Source organism: Onychomys torridus, chromosome 1, assembly GCF_903995425.1.
Source record: "Onychomys torridus chromosome 1, mOncTor1.1, whole genome shotgun sequence".
NCBI lineage: Eukaryota > Metazoa > Chordata > Mammalia > Rodentia > Cricetidae > Onychomys > Onychomys torridus.
Genome location: NC_050443.1, coordinates 48013728 through 48033619, shown reverse-complemented (window position 1 = coordinate 48033619; position 19892 = coordinate 48013728). Strand labels below are relative to the sequence as shown.

The following is a 19892-nucleotide window of genomic DNA, read 5'->3' as shown; positions in this document are numbered from 1 at the left end:
TCATCATGCATACATGATGACTGATAACGAGCTCTATCATGGAAAGAACTTAACTTACTGTGCAAAGGACAACTTGATCCGTGCTTGGATTTCTACCCACTCCTCCTTTATAATGTTCCCACATTGCAGCATCTCCTTGGAAAGTTTCTCGGCTTTTATCAAGTTCTCTAAGGCTTCTTTAAATCTGAAATATGTTCAGGAAAAGTCCCTCTGGTCCCCAGGTTCTGGAGCCCCATATCCTGGACTTTCCTTGCTCATATACTCCTTCCTATTTTCCCCCCGAATCACCTAGCAACTTCTTCTCTGTCTTGGAGAATTAGCTATAAGAATTACAGCAAGGGTGCTTTCTGTTTGTGAAGATTCGAAACCAAAGGATACTTCTGAAGGGCGAGCAGGGCTCTGCCCATGGTATAGAAAAGCTCTATGGAACACTTGAAGATGGCTGTATTGTCATGATGGGGATTCTCAATGGAGTTGGCCAGGATTTCTTTGGCTTTTTCGGCATGTTGCTTTGCTTGTAGTGACAGCCCTGTGGACAGAGACAAAGAAGGGTCGGTGTCTCTTTCATCTCACTGGGACAGGAACATGATTCTCCACAGCCAGGAAATCTGGAGGTCACCGCATGGTGTCCAGCCGCACACAGACACAGATCTGGGAAGCAGGAACTAGTACCTGACTGTAACAACCAAAGAACTGTTTTGATACCAAGTATTCAAGATGAAAAACATTTCCCCAAATGGCCTTTGGAGGAATAAAATAAGCACAATGTGCTGGAACCGAGCAGCTTTGACACATCACCAGTATCACATGTAAAATATAAATAATTACCAAAACACAAATGGAATGCAAGGACTGTAGCATTCTGGGTAGGAGGCAGGATATTCAGGAATTGTGATCCTGGCTGAGTGACAGCAATCTAAATGAAATACTAAAAATTCTGAGTCTTCTGCTCATCCATTTACAACCATAATATTAAAGCGTTCTTTCGGCATAACACAAGTACAGTGGCTATACATACTTATAAACACAACCCCAAGGAGGTAATGGACTACCGTGCTGTAATCTCTCGTTCCTGTGCAGCCACAGTCTAACAAGAGATGGAGTAATAAATGTTATTACTGATTTCCCCATGTGTTCTAGTGTTCTTCCAGGGACTGATTAATCTGTGGGAGGGGTGATACTGAGGAATACCAGCTAGGAAGTCTGTTCCTTTACCCTCCCCACACACTCCCACCTTCCGCCCCCATGCTGACACCCCCTTCCACTCATACTCATATATCTCCAGCCCTACGTTCTGAATTGCATCTAATCATATCTCAGTTCTCTGTAAAAGCTGTCAAAATGCGAAGCTAATTCCATTCCCCTGTCTGTAAAACAGAAACAGTATACGTTCTAATGGAGAGAAGCAAGCCTATGTTCTTTGCTTAGGAACTCCTCCCGAATTCTATGTGTTCTGCGTTTGAAAGGCACAGCTTTAACTTGGCTGTCAGGGATTTATCCCTGTCAATTGTCTCTATGATCTACCTATAGTGATGGACTAGGATTCCAGGTGGGTCCCTCCCTTAGAACTTGAACTTAATCTACTGGAGACAGCACGGGTTCAGTTTCAAGAACAGGGACTCTGCAGTGAGACTTCCCAGCATGAATCCTCTGCTCCATCACTCACTACGACACTGGCCTCAGCTGCCTTGACCAGGAAGAGGAGAAACAAGAGTGTCCGGCCCTCCACAGGCAGATGCGAAGTCTCAATAAGTTTTATAAGACAATCAGCGTGGTGGCTGACCCTCAGTGAGACCTGGCTGAATAGTGAAGACTGCTTTGACTTTAGACTCAGAGGGAAAGATCCATGCAGAAGTGAGTGGGCTGCAGAAGGAAGGGAGGATTTGAACTCCCAGGCGGCAGGACGCTGGTACTGGCACGTGAATCCCAGGTCTGAGTCTCAGGTCAGCTGCTTATTAACAATGTGATTTTGCAGCAAGCTGTTTCAACTCCGATTCACTTTCTCTGGGTCTGGGGGGGGGAGGTAATGAGAAGATCTTCAAGGCTCCCTCTGGCTCCGACGGCCTCTGACTAACAGGTGAGAAGGAGCTGGTCTTGTGGTACTTTCCAGTTGTGAAGCCACTCACTGGACCCTGGGAAGCCTGTGTTGCCGACATCCTGGCACTGCTCTTCAGCTGATAAGCTGAGTGTAGAGGGGCACTGTGGTACACCTTGTGTGGGCCGGCAGAGTCAGTAAGTAGAACACACCACGTGAGGAGTATCTCATCTACCTTCCTGTGTCCATCCCCACATTCTACCTTCCTCTTATGATGCTCAACTCCTGCGCATCCTAAGCTGGCCAAAACCAGCTTCTTTCCCAGGACACAGGAGAAGCAAAAACCAGGTCGGACCTATCAGACTATGCCTTCATTTCAGTATACAATCCAACGTGGTCTAAGTGGGGTGCCTCCAAAACACTGAGATGTTTGGGTGGATGGGATAGTCCTTTTTTCTTGGTCATGCTTAGCAAAGAAACCTAAAGTTGCTGGTAGTCTTATGGGCAAAGCTTGGCTAAGATGGCGCTAATGCCAAGACAGACAGAGCCAAATGATATGGAAAGAAAACGGCTGGGTCCTGGCCACATAGTTGGAACACCAGCTATGGCTGACTAAAGCAGGTTTCACCTTAGCTTTTCAAGCTGTCCAAGCTAATGCCAGCTTGGGTTTGGCTACTTACTCTCGGGAGTGACTCTTCTTTCAGCCCCCTGCCTCCCGCCTCTCAAGAACGAGTCCACTCAAAGCCTCTACTCCATGCCTTGGCTTCTTTCCTGACACCTTCGGGTCCTTCAAGAACTCCATTTAAAGACCACAAAAAACCCATATCCCACTCTTTCTGTCTTCCTGTTGATACCCATATGTTATACACCTTAATGATTCCTCCTAAAAGGTAATCGCTGCTTAGTACTTGGAAAGGAGAGCATGAAGACCTGACCCCTCTGGTGTGAATTGTGAGGACAGGAGGAAGAGAAACCCGTCAGCCGATGAGGGGATCCTCGCTGGCCTGAGAGATGCTCACCTTTCAGCTGGAGGTAGCCTTGAGCCAGATTAACATAGGCTTCTGCTAGTTTCCAGTGTGAGTCGCCATAGCAAATTCTTGTCAATGCCACACAGCGCACAAGCTCCTGGATGGCCTGTTTGTACTGTCAGAAAAAGAAAAGGAGTTTACCACACAGACAGCCTAGAACCTAAGAGTCACAAGGCCTACTGGTGAGTATACCCACCTGATAAATATTTTGTTTACTATGTGCTACACACTTGGGATGTGTCAGAGAATCTGAAACAGAAATGATCTGTTTGGGGTTGGTAGAGCGTTCATCTGATTAGATGAAGTCAACAACAATTCATTTAAGAAGTAAATACAATTTAACGGTGGAAAATATGGTGGGATGAAGAAAAACCAGGCAGGTAGGACAGACATTTGATCACTTCCTAGGTGTTCCAGCAACCCTTTAGTAAATAGCTCCTGTAGGTCCAGGTAAAAGTGGACCGAGATCTCAACCTGAAACTCCTTTGCAGCTGTGATGATTCATACTGTCACTTTGACAGGATCTGGAATCACCTAGGAGACACAGCTCTGGGTCTTAGGGAGGGTGCTTTCTCAGAGTTTTAATGCAGGTGGGAAGTTTTACTCCGAGTGTGGGCATCACTATCCAATGGGTTGGGATTCTAGACTGAATTAATTAAAAAAAAAAGATAAGGCGCAAGCTGAACACCAGCCTTTATCTCTCATTTCTCTTCTCTTCCTGATTGGATGCAATATGATCAACTGCTCCTGGTGCCGTAATGGTGTGTACCCTCAACTTGTGACCCAGACCAACATCTTCCCTTTAAGTTGCTTTTGCCATAAAAATGGGGTTATAACACAGACCGTCTCCTATGACATCAGCAAAGAGCATGAGGTCAGTAAACCTGACAGGCGTGAGCCCAAAAGGCGGTAAGCCGGAGGAGAAAGTAGTTTTGTTTTGTTTCCTTTCTGGACACTGGGACTTACACCTGTCTCAAACTGGCCCTTAACCTAGGCTGGCCTTGAGTAGTGTGGAGCACATGTGCAGTTAGGGTCAGTACAAGGAGGAAGCCACCATTTTCCAGTGCCAGGTCTTCGAGAGCAACAACACATTTGAGGCAAGCCCAGATGTCTTCAGGCGAAGCTCTAGGGTCCGTTTCACACTGCCCAAGGATATGGGGCCTGTGTCTCCTTCTCTCTGAACCTGGCCAACTGGAGGAGATGAGGCAGGACTAAACTCTGCTCCATCCAAGGTCTCTTTTGTTTTGTTTTGTTTTTCAAGAAAGGGTTTTCTATATAGCCCTGGCTATCCTGGAGCTTGCTGTGTAGACCAGGCTGGCCTCCACCTGCCTCTGCCTCCCAAGTGCTGGGATTAAAGGATGCTCCACCACACCCAGCTTACCCCCAGATTCTTAAGTTAAAGTCCTAACTTCCTGCATACCAGAAAGCTATCAGACCCTGAAGCTAGAGAAATATTAATTGAATCTTTGGCTTTTGGAAAGGCTAATTCAAAATGATGATTAAGTGTTTAAAGGCAAGATCAGCACCCATACATGAATGGATCCAAAATACAGCTGATATTCAATTTCACACTTAGGATGATACTTGCATAGAAGAAATGATTTCTAAAAATTTTAAGAAAAATCAAAGGTCAGATGTTTTAATTGTGGTAAAAAACGGTCATCTGAAAAGGGATCGTAAAGGCAAGGTATTCCTGGAAACAATGTTTTTTCTAGAGATAACCCAAACAGAAGGCTCCAGCCTTCTGGAATATGCAGAAGATGTAGCAAAGGCTGACATTGGACTAATGAATGCAGATCAACATGGTACAGACAGGGTGACCCTTTGCCATTGGAAAACACCTTTGGGGGCCTCTTGCAGGTCCCAATATCAAATTTGGTTCAATCATTCCCTGTCAGCATTGGGAAAACCCACCCACAGAGCAATTAAAAGACTTAATATCTATTATTTAAAACCATACTGCTCTGGATGACAAAACAGCTTCAGTAGATAATACAACATTTTCAGGAGTAACCATAAAGCAAGTATCTTGGCAAACTTCTATAAATGATCAAAGACAGAAACTGAAAATACAAATAAATGGTATTATTATTGAAGGTTTACTAGACATAGGTGTGGATGTAACAATTTCACCAAAATCTTGGCATCCAGATTGGCCTTTTCAGAAGGTCAGGCTAATTCAAAATGATGATGAAGTGTTTAAAGGCAAGATCAGCACCCATACATGAATGGATCCAAAATACAGCTGATATTCGATTTCACACTTAGGATGATACTTGCATAGAAGAAGTGATTTCTAAAAATTTTAAGGTTCTAGGGATTGGAACTTCATCTCAGGTAAAACAAAATACAAGGTGGGTTGGGTGTACAGGGCCAGAAGGGCAGATAGGGAAATTAAAGCCATATGTGGCTAACATAGCAATGAATTTATGGGGATGTGATTTGTTTCAACAATGGAAAAAACCGGATTAATATCCCTCCAATCTCAGAAACAAACCATAAAATAAAGAATGCTTCTGAGAGAAATATTCAAAGGCATTATAACATTATAACAACAGTTACCAACTGTTCAGGTTGTACATAAACAAGACACAGCAGCTGGTGGTCTTTAAAAGGTATCAAAAGCCCTACTTTTAAAATGGCTAACTGACAAACCTGTGTGGGTGGAACGATGGCCTTTGACATCAGAAAAATTACAGGCCTTAGAACAGCTGATAGAGGAGCAGCTAAATGCTGAACATAATTGAAGAATTGACCAGTCTGCTGTGGAATGGTCTGTACGTCAAATATGTTGCTCTGATTGGGTAAAATAAATAAAGTGCTGATTGGCCAATAGCCAGGCAGGAAGGATAGGGTAGGCGGGACAAGGAGGAGGAGAATGCTGGGAAGTAAAGGCTGGAAGAGAGAGCTGCCAGCTGCCGCCATGACAAATGAGATGTAAGGTACTGGTAAGCCATGAGCCACGTGGCAACTTGTAGACTAACAGAAATGGGTTAATTTAAGATATAAAGACCTAGATAGCAAGAAGCCTGCTACGGCCATACAGTTTGTAAGCAATATAAGTTTCTGTGTGTTTACTTGGTTGGGTCTGAGCATTTATGGGCCTGGTGGGTGAGAGAGATTTGTCCTGACTGTGAGCCAGGCAGGAAAACTCATTCTCCTATATTTGTCATTAAAAATAAATCTGGAAAATGGAGAATAGTAACAGATCTAAGAGCCATCAACACGGTGATCCAGCCAATGGACTTTTTACAGCCTAGAATTCCCTTGCCTTCTTTATTACCTAAAGGATGGTCCATTATAGTGAATGATTTAAAAGACTGTTTTTTACTATACCTTTACAAGAACAGGATAGAGGAAAATTTGCATTCACCATGCCTACTTATAATAATTCCCAGCCTGTTAAAAGTGGAAAATTCTTCCACAAGGGAAGTTAAAAACCTTTTGTCCATATTTTGTACAATAGCTATTGGAAATAATTTGTAAACATGTTCCTCAATCTATAATTTACCATTATAGGGATGATATCTTACTAGCTGATTCAGATGCAGATACCTTAGGAAAAATGTTTGAAGAAGTAAAGAAAAATCTGCTCTGTCAGGGATTACAAATTACTCCTGAAAAACATACTGAGAGGAGATTCTATTAATTACCTAGGACATAAGATAGGTTTACAAACAATTCAACCACAAAAAGTATAAATCAGGAGAGATCAATTATGAACTCTTAAGGATTTTCAAAAATTGCTGGGAAGGTATTAACTGGCTATGGTCCACAGTCATATTAACTACTCAAGAACTAGGTAACTTATTTCTAAATTTATAAAATGATAAGGACTTAAATATAGTCCAAGAAAATTATGAGCTGATGTTGAAAAGAATTGGCTTTGGTAGAAAATAAACTACAGGATGCACATGTGGTCTAGAGTTTGACTGTATCCTAATATTACTACCCTCTATTCATTCTCCTACAGGAATTCTTATGCAGAGAGAAGATAATATTTTAAAATGGATATTTTTACCTCACAGAGTAAAAAAAATTAAAGACCTATGTAAAAAAGGTTTCTGAATTGATTCTGGAAGGAAAATTGAGACTTCATCAATTAACAGGAATAGAGCCAGTAGAAATATGGTACCTTTTAATAATGCTGAAATTGCCTTATTATGGGCAGAAAATGAACATCGGCAAAGAGCTTGCAGAAATTTCTTGGGAGAGATTCTCAACAAATATCCCAAAAGCAAGAGACTTCAGTTTATAAAAAGAACTAGTTGGATCTTTCCTCACATTGTATGGAGAACACCAATTTCTGGAGCCCCTACATTTTATACTGATACAAATAAATCAGGAAAGGCAGGTTATAAGTCAGGAAATTTAAGTAAAGTAGTTCAAAGCCCTTATGATTCTGTTCAAAAGTCAGAATTATATGCTATTCTCATGGTATTATTAGATTTTTCCAGAACCTCTTATAGTTAGTGACTCTCAATATGCAGAAATAGTTGTTTTATGTATCAAAACTGCTGAATTTATACCAGATGATTCAGAATTAACTTTGTTATTTATTCAATTACAAGAAATAATCAGAAATAGAAATCATCCCTTGTGTATAACACACATCAGATCCCATATGGGTCTACCAGGCCCTTTAGCACCAAGTAATGATGGACTTGATCCGCTATTGGTAGGAAATATCCTAAAAGCTTTAGCATTTCATAAAAAACACCGTATTAACAGTAAAGGTTTGAAGAAAGTTTTCTATCACTTGGTAACAAGCCAAGAAAATTATATAGAAATGTCCTACTTGTTCTTTGTATAACCAAATTCTATTATCTGCTGGAAGTAACCCAAAAGGTATCCAAGGAAATGAAATGTGGCAAGTGGATGTGTTTCATTTTGCAGAGTTTGGGAAGTAAATGTATGCACACCATACCAGAGATACACATCTAATTGCACTTTAAAAGATATGCATTTGGACTGGATATTATGAATGCAATTCTTACCTGATAATTGTTCTCACTGTATATAGTTTTACTGTGTTAGAATTAAAACCTTCTTTTTTTTATTTAGACAAAAAGAGGGAAACATTGTGGGATACTTTCATAGCACTCTGACACTCCTGAGACTGCCAGTAAAGTTTACCTTGAATCAGAGAGCAGAGCTAGCTGCTAGCTGACCAGAATTGGCCACAGAGGTTTTGGAGGCCCAGGACATATAGAGACGCAGGAAGTAGTAGGAAGGGCTGAGAAAGATGTGTAGCCCCTTTTGGAGTGAGGAAGGAAAGAGAGAGAGGAGGTTACTGGTAGCGTCTTTGCTGCTTCTCTGATCAATCAGGTTTTTACCTCAATATCTGACTCCCAAGTTTCATTTAATAACAGAACAATATAAGTAATCACTGCGGCAGATTGAAGAAGACTGAAGAGATACTGCATCTACACTCATGTGGACTCCTATCTATTCACAGATCTGGTTATTTTTTTGGGGGGGAGTTGTTTTTACAAATTATATGACACTTTTACATAAGTATCAGTTTCCTAATTTCAGTCACTGTGCTGTGGTTATAAGGGAGAATATTCTTCTTCTTTTTCCTCTTTTTTTAATTTAAGAAATTTTTTTTTATTCATTTTATATACCAACCACAGATCTCCCTCTCATCCCTCCTCCCACTACCCCCCAGCCTTACCTCCACCCCCATCCCTTCCTCCAAAAGGGTAAGGTCTCTCATGGGGAGTCAGCAAAGCCTGGTACATTCAGTTGAGGCAGGACCAAGCCCCTCCTCCTGCATCAAGGCTGAGCAAGGTGGTCACCATAGGTAATGGGCTCCAGAAAGCCAGCTCATGTATCAGGGATAGATCCTGATCCCACTGCCCGGGCCTCCCCAAACAGACCAAGCTACACAACTGTCTCTCATAAGCTGCTCCAGAGCTTGTCACAATGACCATCTTTCTGACATCTCAATCCAAACACACATAAATTCCTCTAAGCCTGTGTGATCTTCCCCTATGTGCATCTGGCACTTCCACAACTCTAGGAAGACATTTAGACATATAATAGATACTTGTGCAATAAATGAATGGCCAAACAGGGCCTGGTGTATGAGAATGAGTGAGTGACTGGGTAACCTTTGTGAGGGGGGGATGGGAAGGAAGATACAGGAAATGAGAAAAGGAAAGAGCAGCAGAACAGGCTACAGGGAAGCAGAAATTTCATGCAATCTGTGCTGTGATCCACTGTAGGTCTGGCATGAGCTAAAACTCAATATATTCTTGAACTTTCTGTTACTGTGATCAAAATACCCCAAATAACAACTAGTGAGGAATTTGCTTTAGCCCACGGGTTCTGAGGGCTCAGTCCATCATGACAAGGAGAGTGTGGTAGCAGGGGTGGCTACATCGCAGCAGTCAGGAAGCAAAGGGACATGCTGGCCTTGGCATGGTTCTTCCTTTCTCCTCCTCCATTTCACCAGAGCCTAAGCCCATGGGGATGCACCATAGGTACACAGTCAGCACGAGCCTTTAACTTCTAGTTGTTCCTTTCTGGAAACACCTTCACAGACATGCCATCACCTGCCCCCATTCCACTCTCCTAATGGTTCTGAATCCAGTCATGTTGACAATGAAGGCCAATCATCATACTCAGTGAACACTTGCTATTGGCATGCCAAGCATGGAGCTAGGGGAGGCCTACACTCACGCCAGAAGGCAGCCTCTCTCTTAAGGACTCTTGAATCTCACGCCCGAGGTTAGAAATGTAGCCCCATCTACTGTGCTTCTCATGCTTGGGATGCGGGCTCAGCTCTTGGAGAGCAGGTGTGTGACCTCAAGGTTCCTTACCTCATGGCTGTTCGTGTAGGACTTCGCTCTCTCTTCGCACAGGTGGAGCTTCTCTCGAGGGGGCTGGAACAGTGCCGTCTGAGGCAGCTTGTTTGAGATCCTCTTCTTAGAAGTGACACTGACAGCAGCGACGACTTCGTCAAGGTGGCTGGACATGGGGACTTCCTGTGACTCCTGCATGTTCTCAAACACATTGTCCTCTAATCGTCAAATGAAAAAGAAAGGTGTTGAGTGACCATTTCCAGAGCCACTTCTAAAAATTCACACTTTTTTCTCTAGAACTCCAGGTTAACGGCTAGGAAAATGCCAACATTATGCCTATGACTTCTTTAAAATGAAAAACCTTTCATCTCAAAAGGGCATGGTGGCTGGTGTTGAGTCCTTTTTAAAGTTTCAGGCTTATTTCCGCTAATCAAAACACAGATATCCCAAAAGAAATGATGTGAGTCCAAACGATTCACAAGGAAGCTATCTATAAGAAATGAGTACATATGAATCAATTGAACTGCAACTGACCCTGAGGCAGGAATGATTGTTGTTAATCTTTCAATATGGAAAAGATGGAGTAATTTATCTTATTGACTAAAATAATCACAACAACAAAAAACAGAACAAAAACAACAAAACCCTAGACAGACAAAAAGTTACAAAACAAAACAGGTTTAAAAGACAGCACCCTGGCCAGGCGCACGCCTTTAATCCAACACTCCGGAGACAGAGGTAAGTGGATCTCTGTGAGTTCAAGGCCAGCCTGGGCTACAGAGCGAGATCCAGGACAGGCTCCAAAGCTACACAAAGAAACCCTGTCTCGAAAAACCAAAAAGAAAAAAAGACAGGACCCTGGCAATAGATAATGATTTTTTCCTCCTATCCTCCCAGTCCCTCCCCATCTCCCCTCTGCCCTGTACCCCATCCACTCCTCCTCCATTTCTATTCAGAAAAGGACAAGCTTCCTGTGCATATGCATAAAACATACATACCAAGTTGCAGTAAAACTAAGCACCTCCCCATGTATTAAGGCTGGGCAAGGCAATCAAGTATGAGGAGTAGTGTCCCAAAAGCCAGCAAAACAGTCAGAGACAGCCCCTGCTTCCATTGTAGGAATCCCACAAGGAGACCAAGCTATCCAACTGTCACATATATACAGCAGGCCTAGGTCAGTCCCATCCAGGCTCCCTGGTTGTCGGTTCAGTGTCTGTGAGCCCCTATGAACCCAGTTTGAGTCTGTGGGGTTTCTTGTGATATCCTTGACCCCTCTGGCTCCTACAATCCTTCCTCCCTCTCTTCAGCGGGATTCCCTGAGCTCGGCCTAATGTTTGACTGTGGGTCTCTGCATCTGTTTCCATCAGTTGCTGGATGAAGCCTCTCTGATGGCAACTGGGCTAGGCACCAGTCTATGAGTATAGCTGACTATCATTAGGCATCATCACATTGACATTTTTTTTTTCCAGTCCTGTTTGGTTCTATTCCAGGTCTCTGGGCCATCCACCCTCTGGTTCCTGGGCCATCCAGCCTCTGGATCCTGGCGTTCTAGGCAGTGTTAGAGGCATGCATGGATCTCAGGTTGGACCAGTCATTGGTTGGCCACCCCCACAATCTCTGAAGACACTGATTCTTGAGAGATGAAAAAAGTAAATGAACTGGGCAGCAGTGGCGCACGCCTTTAATCCCAGCACTCTGGAGGCAGAGTCAGGCAGGCTACAGAGTGAGTTCCAGGACAGCCAAGGCTATCCAGAGAAACCCTGTCTCAAAAAAACAAAAAAAGAAAGAAAGAAAGAAAGAAAGAAAGAAAGAAAGAAAGAAAGAAAGAAAGAAAGAAAGAAAGAAAAGAGAAAGAAAAAAGAAATAAAGAAAAGGAGGAAAGGAAGGAAGGAAAGAAGGGAGGAAGAAAGAAAAAAAGTAAACAAACCAAGACCCCAAATGCCTCAGTTTATTATTTTGAGTGTTTCCAGGACACAGGGCAAAGGAGAAGAACCCAAGAAGTTACTAGTGGACTCTGAGTTGGAAGAGAACTGAGAGCTTGGGAGACAAAGGTGGCTAGAGGTAACAGGGCAGTTTATCGAGGAGAATGGCACACAGGAAGAGGGCCTGAGATTAACTGAGGAGTCCCCTCAGATATGGGGAGAGATGTTAATCAGTGTGTAAGAAAGATCCTCCTGTAACTTTAAAAAGAATGTGCCTAGTACCCCTTCAGGTTGGCACTGTCTATTCCCAGAAATTAAACAAGAAAATGACGTATTGGTTAAAGTATTCAGGAAGGCTTTTTCTCTTCAGTTGTAGAGAATAATTAACCCCAGACCCAACACTGCTTAGAGTTACATGATGAACAAGAGATATGGGAAATAAAGGCTCATAATGAGAACATTCAACTCAAACCAACTCCAAATTAATGTGGATGTTGAATCAATAAAAAAGACACCACAACACTTATTGTAGTTGCATTCCATAGAATGTAATTCCATGGGGGGAAAACTTTTTTCAAATTGAACTTGGAGATAAGAAAAACATATTCTAGGTAGGATCTACCTGGGTGATAGGTTAAGCACTGTAGAGGGGAGAAGAATGGACTTACAAACACAGCAACAGAAATGATGGCTCCCAGATCCAGAGCTGGCGGCAAATGTACCACTACCATGTTGGGAAGCTGGAGCGAGCAAAAAATGCTGCAGTTTAAAGCAATAGATTCACAATAAGACAGATTCAGATGGGATAAACCTCTAAACAGTTTACAATGTGTGTAAAAATGTACATAGGCTTGGAAGAGAGAAATAAAAGTAATATATGCAGTTATATAAAGAGTTTTAAAAAAATAAAGTCTTTAAAAAGAAAGCAAAGTAATATAAAAATAAGCCACGTAAAGATAGATATCACACAGAGAATCTGGATTGTGTTTTCTTTGGGATTTTTAGCTGCAGAATTACATTTGATTGTAAAAGCTGTTAAATCAATATATATATATATATATATATATATATATATATATATATATATATATTTTTTTTTTTTTTTAAGGTACCTTGACTTCAAAATTTGGATCTAAGGATACGTTGCTTTGGAAAGGAGGCTCTGCTTTTGTTTCCATAAAAGTGAGGCTATGGTTTGTTCCAGATTAAGATACATCAGGTTTGACCAGCCAAGATCCCCTGAAAGGTCTCCAATGACACCATGGCCCAGATGATCCAACATCCAGAATGGTTTCAAGGCAACTGGCTGAGACAATACAGCCTCACGGACTACTCCATAATCCTAAAGTTTTCTTTATGTCCCCATAAGATAGTGCCCCCCTCCAGCAGGAAGTAGTATGAGAAACTACATCCAAACTCCCAAATATACCAAGCTGGCTTTGGAGATGGAATTGGCTCACTGCTTCTCTAAACCCAAGCATATTGCTAAAAGAAAAGGTTGAGAGATTCTTCTGCCCCATATCAGAAGAGCCCTCTGGTGTGAGACAGAGAAAACCAATATTTTTATTTAAAGCAGGTTGATTATAAATGCAATCTCTTTCTAAAGAAGAAAAGGGGATAGTATAGATATGATAGGATAAAAGGGTAGATTAATGAACTACTTTTAAAGAGCAACAACTTGTTTAGAAATGTTTTACATTGCTATGGATTTTAGATTATTGATACAAGTTTAAACTTAATTTTGTTACACTATATATATTTCTACTCTTGTTTAAGGTATTATGTTTGTGCAGCTCATTTGAAATTGTAGCAGATAATTGAGAAATACAGATTAATAATTAGTCTTCTATGATAGCAAAACTTATAGTCAATGTTAGTTAAGTTTTCTAGATATACATAGAAATATTTCAATTAGGTAGGTAATCTTCAAACACTTCAAAGACCTATAAAATATGGCATTTAAAATGTGCTAAAAACTTAGACTTTCTGGACAGTGAGACACATCTGCTCCTGGCAGCACCAATTTACTTCAAAGAAAAAGATGGGCATCAAAGACACTCCATATGGATTTATCTTCTTCTTGGCAAAAATAGCCATTTGGGCAAGAAATTGTTCTTGCCTAGACTGCTTGACAAAATGTTGCATTGACTGGACATGGAGGACCCATAGGAAGGTGACCACTGAACTTTGCAAGGCAAAAATGGTCCTTTAGGTTCCTACTTTGCAGAAGAAACTGCCAGACATTCTACAGGACACAGAGAGAAGTGACTGGGAGACTCTAGGCCTAGAGGCTGAAGAACAGATGCCCCAACATTGCAGAAGAACTTTGGGTGACTGTCTAGGCAGTTAGCTGTCTCTGTCATTCTAGATTTTTTGAAAGTTGATTATAATGCATTTCCTGTTTACTTAGGTAATATACTCTTCTGAGGTCTTTGTTGTAGTTGAAGACTAGATAGTTATAATTTCCTTAGTTATGAGAAAAGATAAGTTGGATATGAAACTTTAGACTCACAAATATAGGGTAGATAGGATATCTTCTTTAATTTTGCCAAATACAAATAGACTAGATATTATAACTGGAATTCTTGCTTGATAATTGTTTTGTTATATGTAATCTTACTATGTTAAAGTTAAAACCTACCTTTAAAAAAAAAGTGGGGGGGAAGTGTTGTGGATATCACTCTGTATGCTGTGAATGTGTTGCTCTGATTGGTTAATAAACAAAGTACTGATTGGCCAGTAGCCAGGCTGGAAGTATAGGCAGAACAAAGAGAGAGGAGAATTCTGGGAACAGGAAGGCTGAGTCAGGAGATGCCGCCAGCCGCCACCAGGAGAAGCAAGATGTAAAGATACCAGTAAGCCACAAGCAATGTGGCAAGGTACAGACTTATAGAAATGTGTTAATATAAGATGTAAGATCTAGCTAGCAAGAAGCCTGAGACATTAGGCCATACAGTTTTAATTAATATAAGCCTCTGTGTGTTTATATAGGTCTGAGCGGCTGCGGGCCTGGGCAGGACTGAAGAAAACTCCAGCTACAAAACTCAGTGACTGAGCTGTGAGGCAAGAGCAACGTGTGCCATATGCAGATAATTTAGGTCTCTAAAGGCAAGCAGATGGGAGGCCCGTGTGAACAATTCATAGCCAGACTTTTCCAAATTGAGAAAAGTACAAACCCAGAGATCCTGGAAGTCCAATGAATAGTAAACACAGAAACACAAAGAAAATGCATGGAGGCACATCACAACCCAAAACTGTGGAAAAGAAAACCATTAGTAGTCAGGAGAAAAGAAAGAAGTAGTCAGGTGGTGGCACATGTCTTTAATCCCAGCCCTCGGGAGGCAGAGGCAGGTGGATCTTTGTGAGTTTGAGGCCAGCCTGGTCTACAGAGTGAGTTCCAGGAAAGGCTCAAAGCTACACAGGGAAACCCTGTCTCGAAAAACAACAACAACAACAACAACAACAACAAAAAAAAAACCCTTAGTAAGAGAAGTGTGTGTGTGTGTGTGTGTGTGTGTGTGTGTGTGTAATGGAATGATTATAAGGGGGCATGAGGAGCATTTGCTCTGATGGTCATGTCCACATTATAGGATTATGATGGTCGTTTATGGGCATACACTTGTCAAAGTTGATCAAATGTATACTTTTGTGCCAGTTAATAAAGGTGCTAGAAGCATACATATAAACCAGCCTTTCCGAGACCTCTCTCTCCACTCCTCCCATCTCTGCTGGGATTTGTCCAACTCTGATTCTGTTATTTGCTTCAACAGCACATTGAGTTTCCATCCTACCATCATTCATTTAGTGATCAACTTAACATTTATTGGGTTCTGTTATCAGCAACGTACCGTACTAGTGTAAAATGTGGAAAACGGGAGCCCAGGAAAGTAAAATCTAGCAGGTAAAAAGACTGCAGAAGCCTGGTGGCTAGTCAGACTTCAGCAATGGGAACACTGTGGCAGGGGCATTCAGCTAGCTTGTAAAGATTTTGGAGGGCAAGGGCAGAGAAGAGGAAACACCCAAGCAAGGAGAATGAATATCCAGCAACCTTTGGAATTGGGAACATAAGATGAATACACGGCCAGCAGAAGGCAGGTTGTGTGGTGTGTGGCGATCATGGATTTCGAACAGTGGCAGCACACCGGAGCCACAGATGTTACTGTGCCTTCCCCCCAGGAGGGCTACTGACAGATGTGATGAAGAGTCGGCAAACAGAAATACAGGTTCCTCAAAAGGCGGGCCCTACAATCCAATAAATGGGTAGACGGGAACAAGCATTTTGCTTAAGTTCTTTTTAAGCCTCGGACGTGGCATAGCACCCAAGAATTTCTCACAGAAAGTACTTTCCCACACTTTTGATCATGAGAGGGTCCCTACCTCCCCCAGAGCACAAAGCTTATAGAACCAGCACTTTGCAAATACTGCTGTCTGAGGTACCCCTATGTTCCCCCATCTTACAGGAGCAAAGTTGGGGGCTGTTTCAGGCTGAAAAGGCACTAATTTCAAGCTAAATGTGTGACTGACTTTATTAGGCAGAACTGGTGAGCCATAGGTTTTTAGCAGGGAAGGAGGATGAAGGTGTTCCCAAAGCTATTGATACCTAATTCACAGACAACCTCACCAAGCTCTGAGAGACGGAGCGGCCATGACTTTCAAGCTTTAGTCATTCTGGTGCCATCCTGATGACTTTTGCATATCAGTATTCAGTCCATATTCACATTGGTTAGCTTTTTCTTTAAATCCATATGCTTTTAAAAAACCAAAATGCTGCTGGGTGTGGTGGCACTTGCCTTTAATCCCAGCATTCGAGAGGCAGAGGCAGGTGGATCCCTGTGAATTCAAGGCCTGCCTGGTCTACAGACAGAGTTCCAGAGCAGCCGGGGCTGTTACATAGAGAAGAACTGCCTTGAAAACCAGAAACAAACAAGCAAGCAAGCCTCAAATGCCTACTTCAGATTCATTCTTGCAAACAGTGAATGGTGGTAGTTTAGTGTGCTAGCTACATTCCCACAACACACATCAAAATACAAATAGTAATATTTTAAAAGGGTGCCAGAGTCCCACCTAAGAACACAAGTCTAATTACTGCATGCATTTGGAAAAATTCTAAATTCTAAATTGGAGCCTGATTATCTTTAGTTTATATTCAGAGCGGCATATTCCATAAAAATGGACTTACTGACTTAGGGTCCGGGAGACAGCTCAGTTGGCAAAATGTTAGCCTTGCAAACTGAGGACTTTAGTTTGATCCCAGAAATCACGTTTTTTTTAAAAAAAATCTAGGTTTGGCAGTGTGTGTTTGTAATCCCATTGTGTGGGAGGCAGAGACAGGTGGATCCCTGGGACTCAGAGACAGCTAGCCTAGCCTAAACATCAAATCTCAGATCCCAGTGAGAGATCTCACCTCAAAAATAAATAAATAAATAAAAAATAAAATAAAAAAATCAAGGTGGGTGGATCCTGAGGAAGAACACCCACAGTGTCTCATTTCCATTCAAATACACACTCATGCACAAGCACACAAACCATAAAAATAAAATAAATTATAATGCTCTTAACACATGTTAAAGCTTCTCCCAAGAAAGTCTCATATGTCTTCAGTAAAGGTATATGGTCTAACCATCACCTCATTAACCAAAGTTAAAAATAGTTAATGAATATACTAGTGAGATTATACAGAATTAAGTCAGTTACATGGTGGTAGTGGGAAGTTAGAGAAACAGAAGCAAGGTGCTGGGTGGTGGGGAGAGGTGGGCTGCTGAATGGAACACTTGCTGTAACCTGAGATCTGCTTCGACACATAACTTAAAGGAAGACAGTGAAGACAGGCCCCACCATTTGCATGCTGGGACTCTAGGGTTATTATTTAATCATTCTGGGATAAATCCTGTGGCTGGTTTACAATAAAGTTTTATTGGAAACCGGTCACATTCATTTACTTACATAATGTCTACGGCTGCTCTTGCACTATAAGCCTGGCTTATTTATGACCTCGCCCTTCCCAGAAAAACACACCGAAGCAGCAGGATACAACGGAGAAGCCAGTTTAATAAGATGATTAACTTCACCCAGTTGAACCGAATTTGAGCTTGTAAAAGACATTTACATAAAAAACATTCCCTTTGGAAGTTAGAAACATACAACTACTTCTGAGTGGTTTTATTTTTTGGTACTTACAACCCCATTTGAGGCTGGCTAGAGGTCAACTGAAACAGGCTAGGGAAAGTGTGTGGACTCTTTCATAGTCTAAAGCAGAGCTCTGGGGGCTGGAGACACAGCTCAACCATCAAGAGCTCATGCTGCTGCTGCAGCGGATCCCAGGTCAGTTTCCAGAACCTACATTTTGATGTTCTCAACCACCTCTCACCCAGCTCCGGGGGATCCCATGCCCTCTTCTGGTCTCAAGGGGCCATCTGCACTCATGTGCACATACTTACACACGTAATTCAAATTTTAAAATCCTTAGGGGAAAAGTCAAAATAAAGATTTACAGGCATCAGGAAAGATGCTGTCTTAGGGTTTCTATTGTTGTGATGAAGCACCATGACCAAAAAGCAGTTGGGGAAGAAAGGGTTTATTCAGCTTATGTTTCCTTCATCACCACAGGAAGTCAGGACAGGAACTCAAACAGAGCAGAAACCTGGAAGCAGGAGCTGATGCAGAGGCCATGAAGGGGTGCTCCTTACTGGCTTCCTTCCCCTGGCTTGCTCGGCCTGCTTTCTTATAGAACTCAGGACTACCAGGCTAGGGATGGCACCACCCACCATGGGCTGGGCCTTCCTCATGGATCACTAATTGAGAAAAATATCTTACAGTTGGAGCGCATGTAGGCATTTCTTCAGCTGAGGCTTCCTCCTCTCTGATGACTAGCTTGTGTAGCTGGAGAGCTTTTCTCCAGGTCCCACTAAGCCCCAGCAGTCCGGTAGCCCGGTAGCCCACTTATAAAATGAATACACAGACACTTATGTTATTTAAACTGCTTGGCAATTAGCTCAGGCCTGCCATTGTCTAGCTCTTATTCTTTCTTTCTTTTTTTTTTTTTTTTTTTTTTTTTTTTTGGTTTTTTCAAGACAGGGTTTGTCTGTAGCTTTGGAGGCTGTCCTGGAACTCGCTTTGTAGACCAGGCTGGCCTCGAACTCACAGAAATCCACCTGCCTCTGCCTCCCGAGTGCTGGGATTAAAGGCGTGCGCCACCACCGCCCGGAGCTCTTATTCTTATATTCAGCCCATTTCTGTTAATCTATACTTTGCCATGTGGCTCCTGGCTTACCTGCACCTTACATCTCACTTGTCATGGCCGCCGCTGGCAGCTATCCCCGCCTCTGCCTTCCACTTCCCAGAATTCTCTTCTCTGCTTGTCTCACCTATACTTCCTGCCTGGCTACTGGCCAATCAGTGTTTTATTTTAACCAATCAAAGCAACACATTTGACATACTTAAACATCCCGCAGCAAACTTGTGTCAAGTTGACACGCAAAACCAGCCAGTTCAGGTGTCTACTAAGAGAAGGGGAGCTTTTCTTTCCCTTGATTGCTGGGGGGATGTCTTTCTGTATGCTGTGAATATATGTTGCTCCCATTGGTTAATAAATAAGCTGCTTTGGCCTATGGCAAGGCAGCTTAGAGGCAGGCAGGAAATCCAAGGAGAGAGACAGGAAAGAGAAAAGCGGAGTCTGGGAAAAGACATCAGCCTGTCGCCCAAGGAACAACATTCCAGCAGACCCGTAAAGCCATGGAACACATGGCAAAACATAGATTAATAGAAATGGGTTAATTTAAGCTATAAGAGCTAGCTAGCAAGAGGCCTGCCATAGGCCATACAGTTTGTAAATAATATTAAGCCTTAATGATTATTTTATAAGCGGCTGAGAGACTGTGGGGCTGGGTGGGCCTGGGTGGGCCTGGAGAAACTTACGGCTACACTTGATAGCAATATGGAATGGTAGTCAAACAGAGATGGAGGAAGCACCCAAGGTCCCAGTGTGAGAAAGCTGTAGAGGCTGCTACACATTTCTACTGACTTTCTCACTCCTGGGCAGCCCCTAAAACCCATTATCCAAACTGTGCCTAAGCCCCACTATACCGACCCAGTACTATGC

The 19892-nt window shown here is 42.3% G+C and overlaps 1 protein-coding gene across 3 annotated transcripts in view; it reads right to left on the bottom strand.

The window, feature by feature from the left end:
* The window catches only part of Ttc23 (tetratricopeptide repeat domain 23), a 99480-nt gene that overhangs the window by 65044 nt on the left and 14544 nt on the right, over window positions 1-19892 (bottom strand). For all 3 annotated transcript variants that reach the window (XM_036169592.1, XM_036169600.1, XM_036169608.1), the window contains exons 2-5: window positions 9891-10090; window positions 3055-3178; window positions 379-529; window positions 59-184 (exon numbers count right to left, since the gene is read on the bottom strand). In XM_036169592.1, coding sequence (XP_036025485.1) covers window positions 59-184; window positions 379-529; window positions 3055-3178; window positions 9891-10070 — 581 coding nt within the window. In that variant the 5' untranslated portion in view covers window positions 10071-10090. The remainder of the gene's footprint in view (window positions 1-58; window positions 185-378; window positions 530-3054; window positions 3179-9890; window positions 10091-19892) is intronic.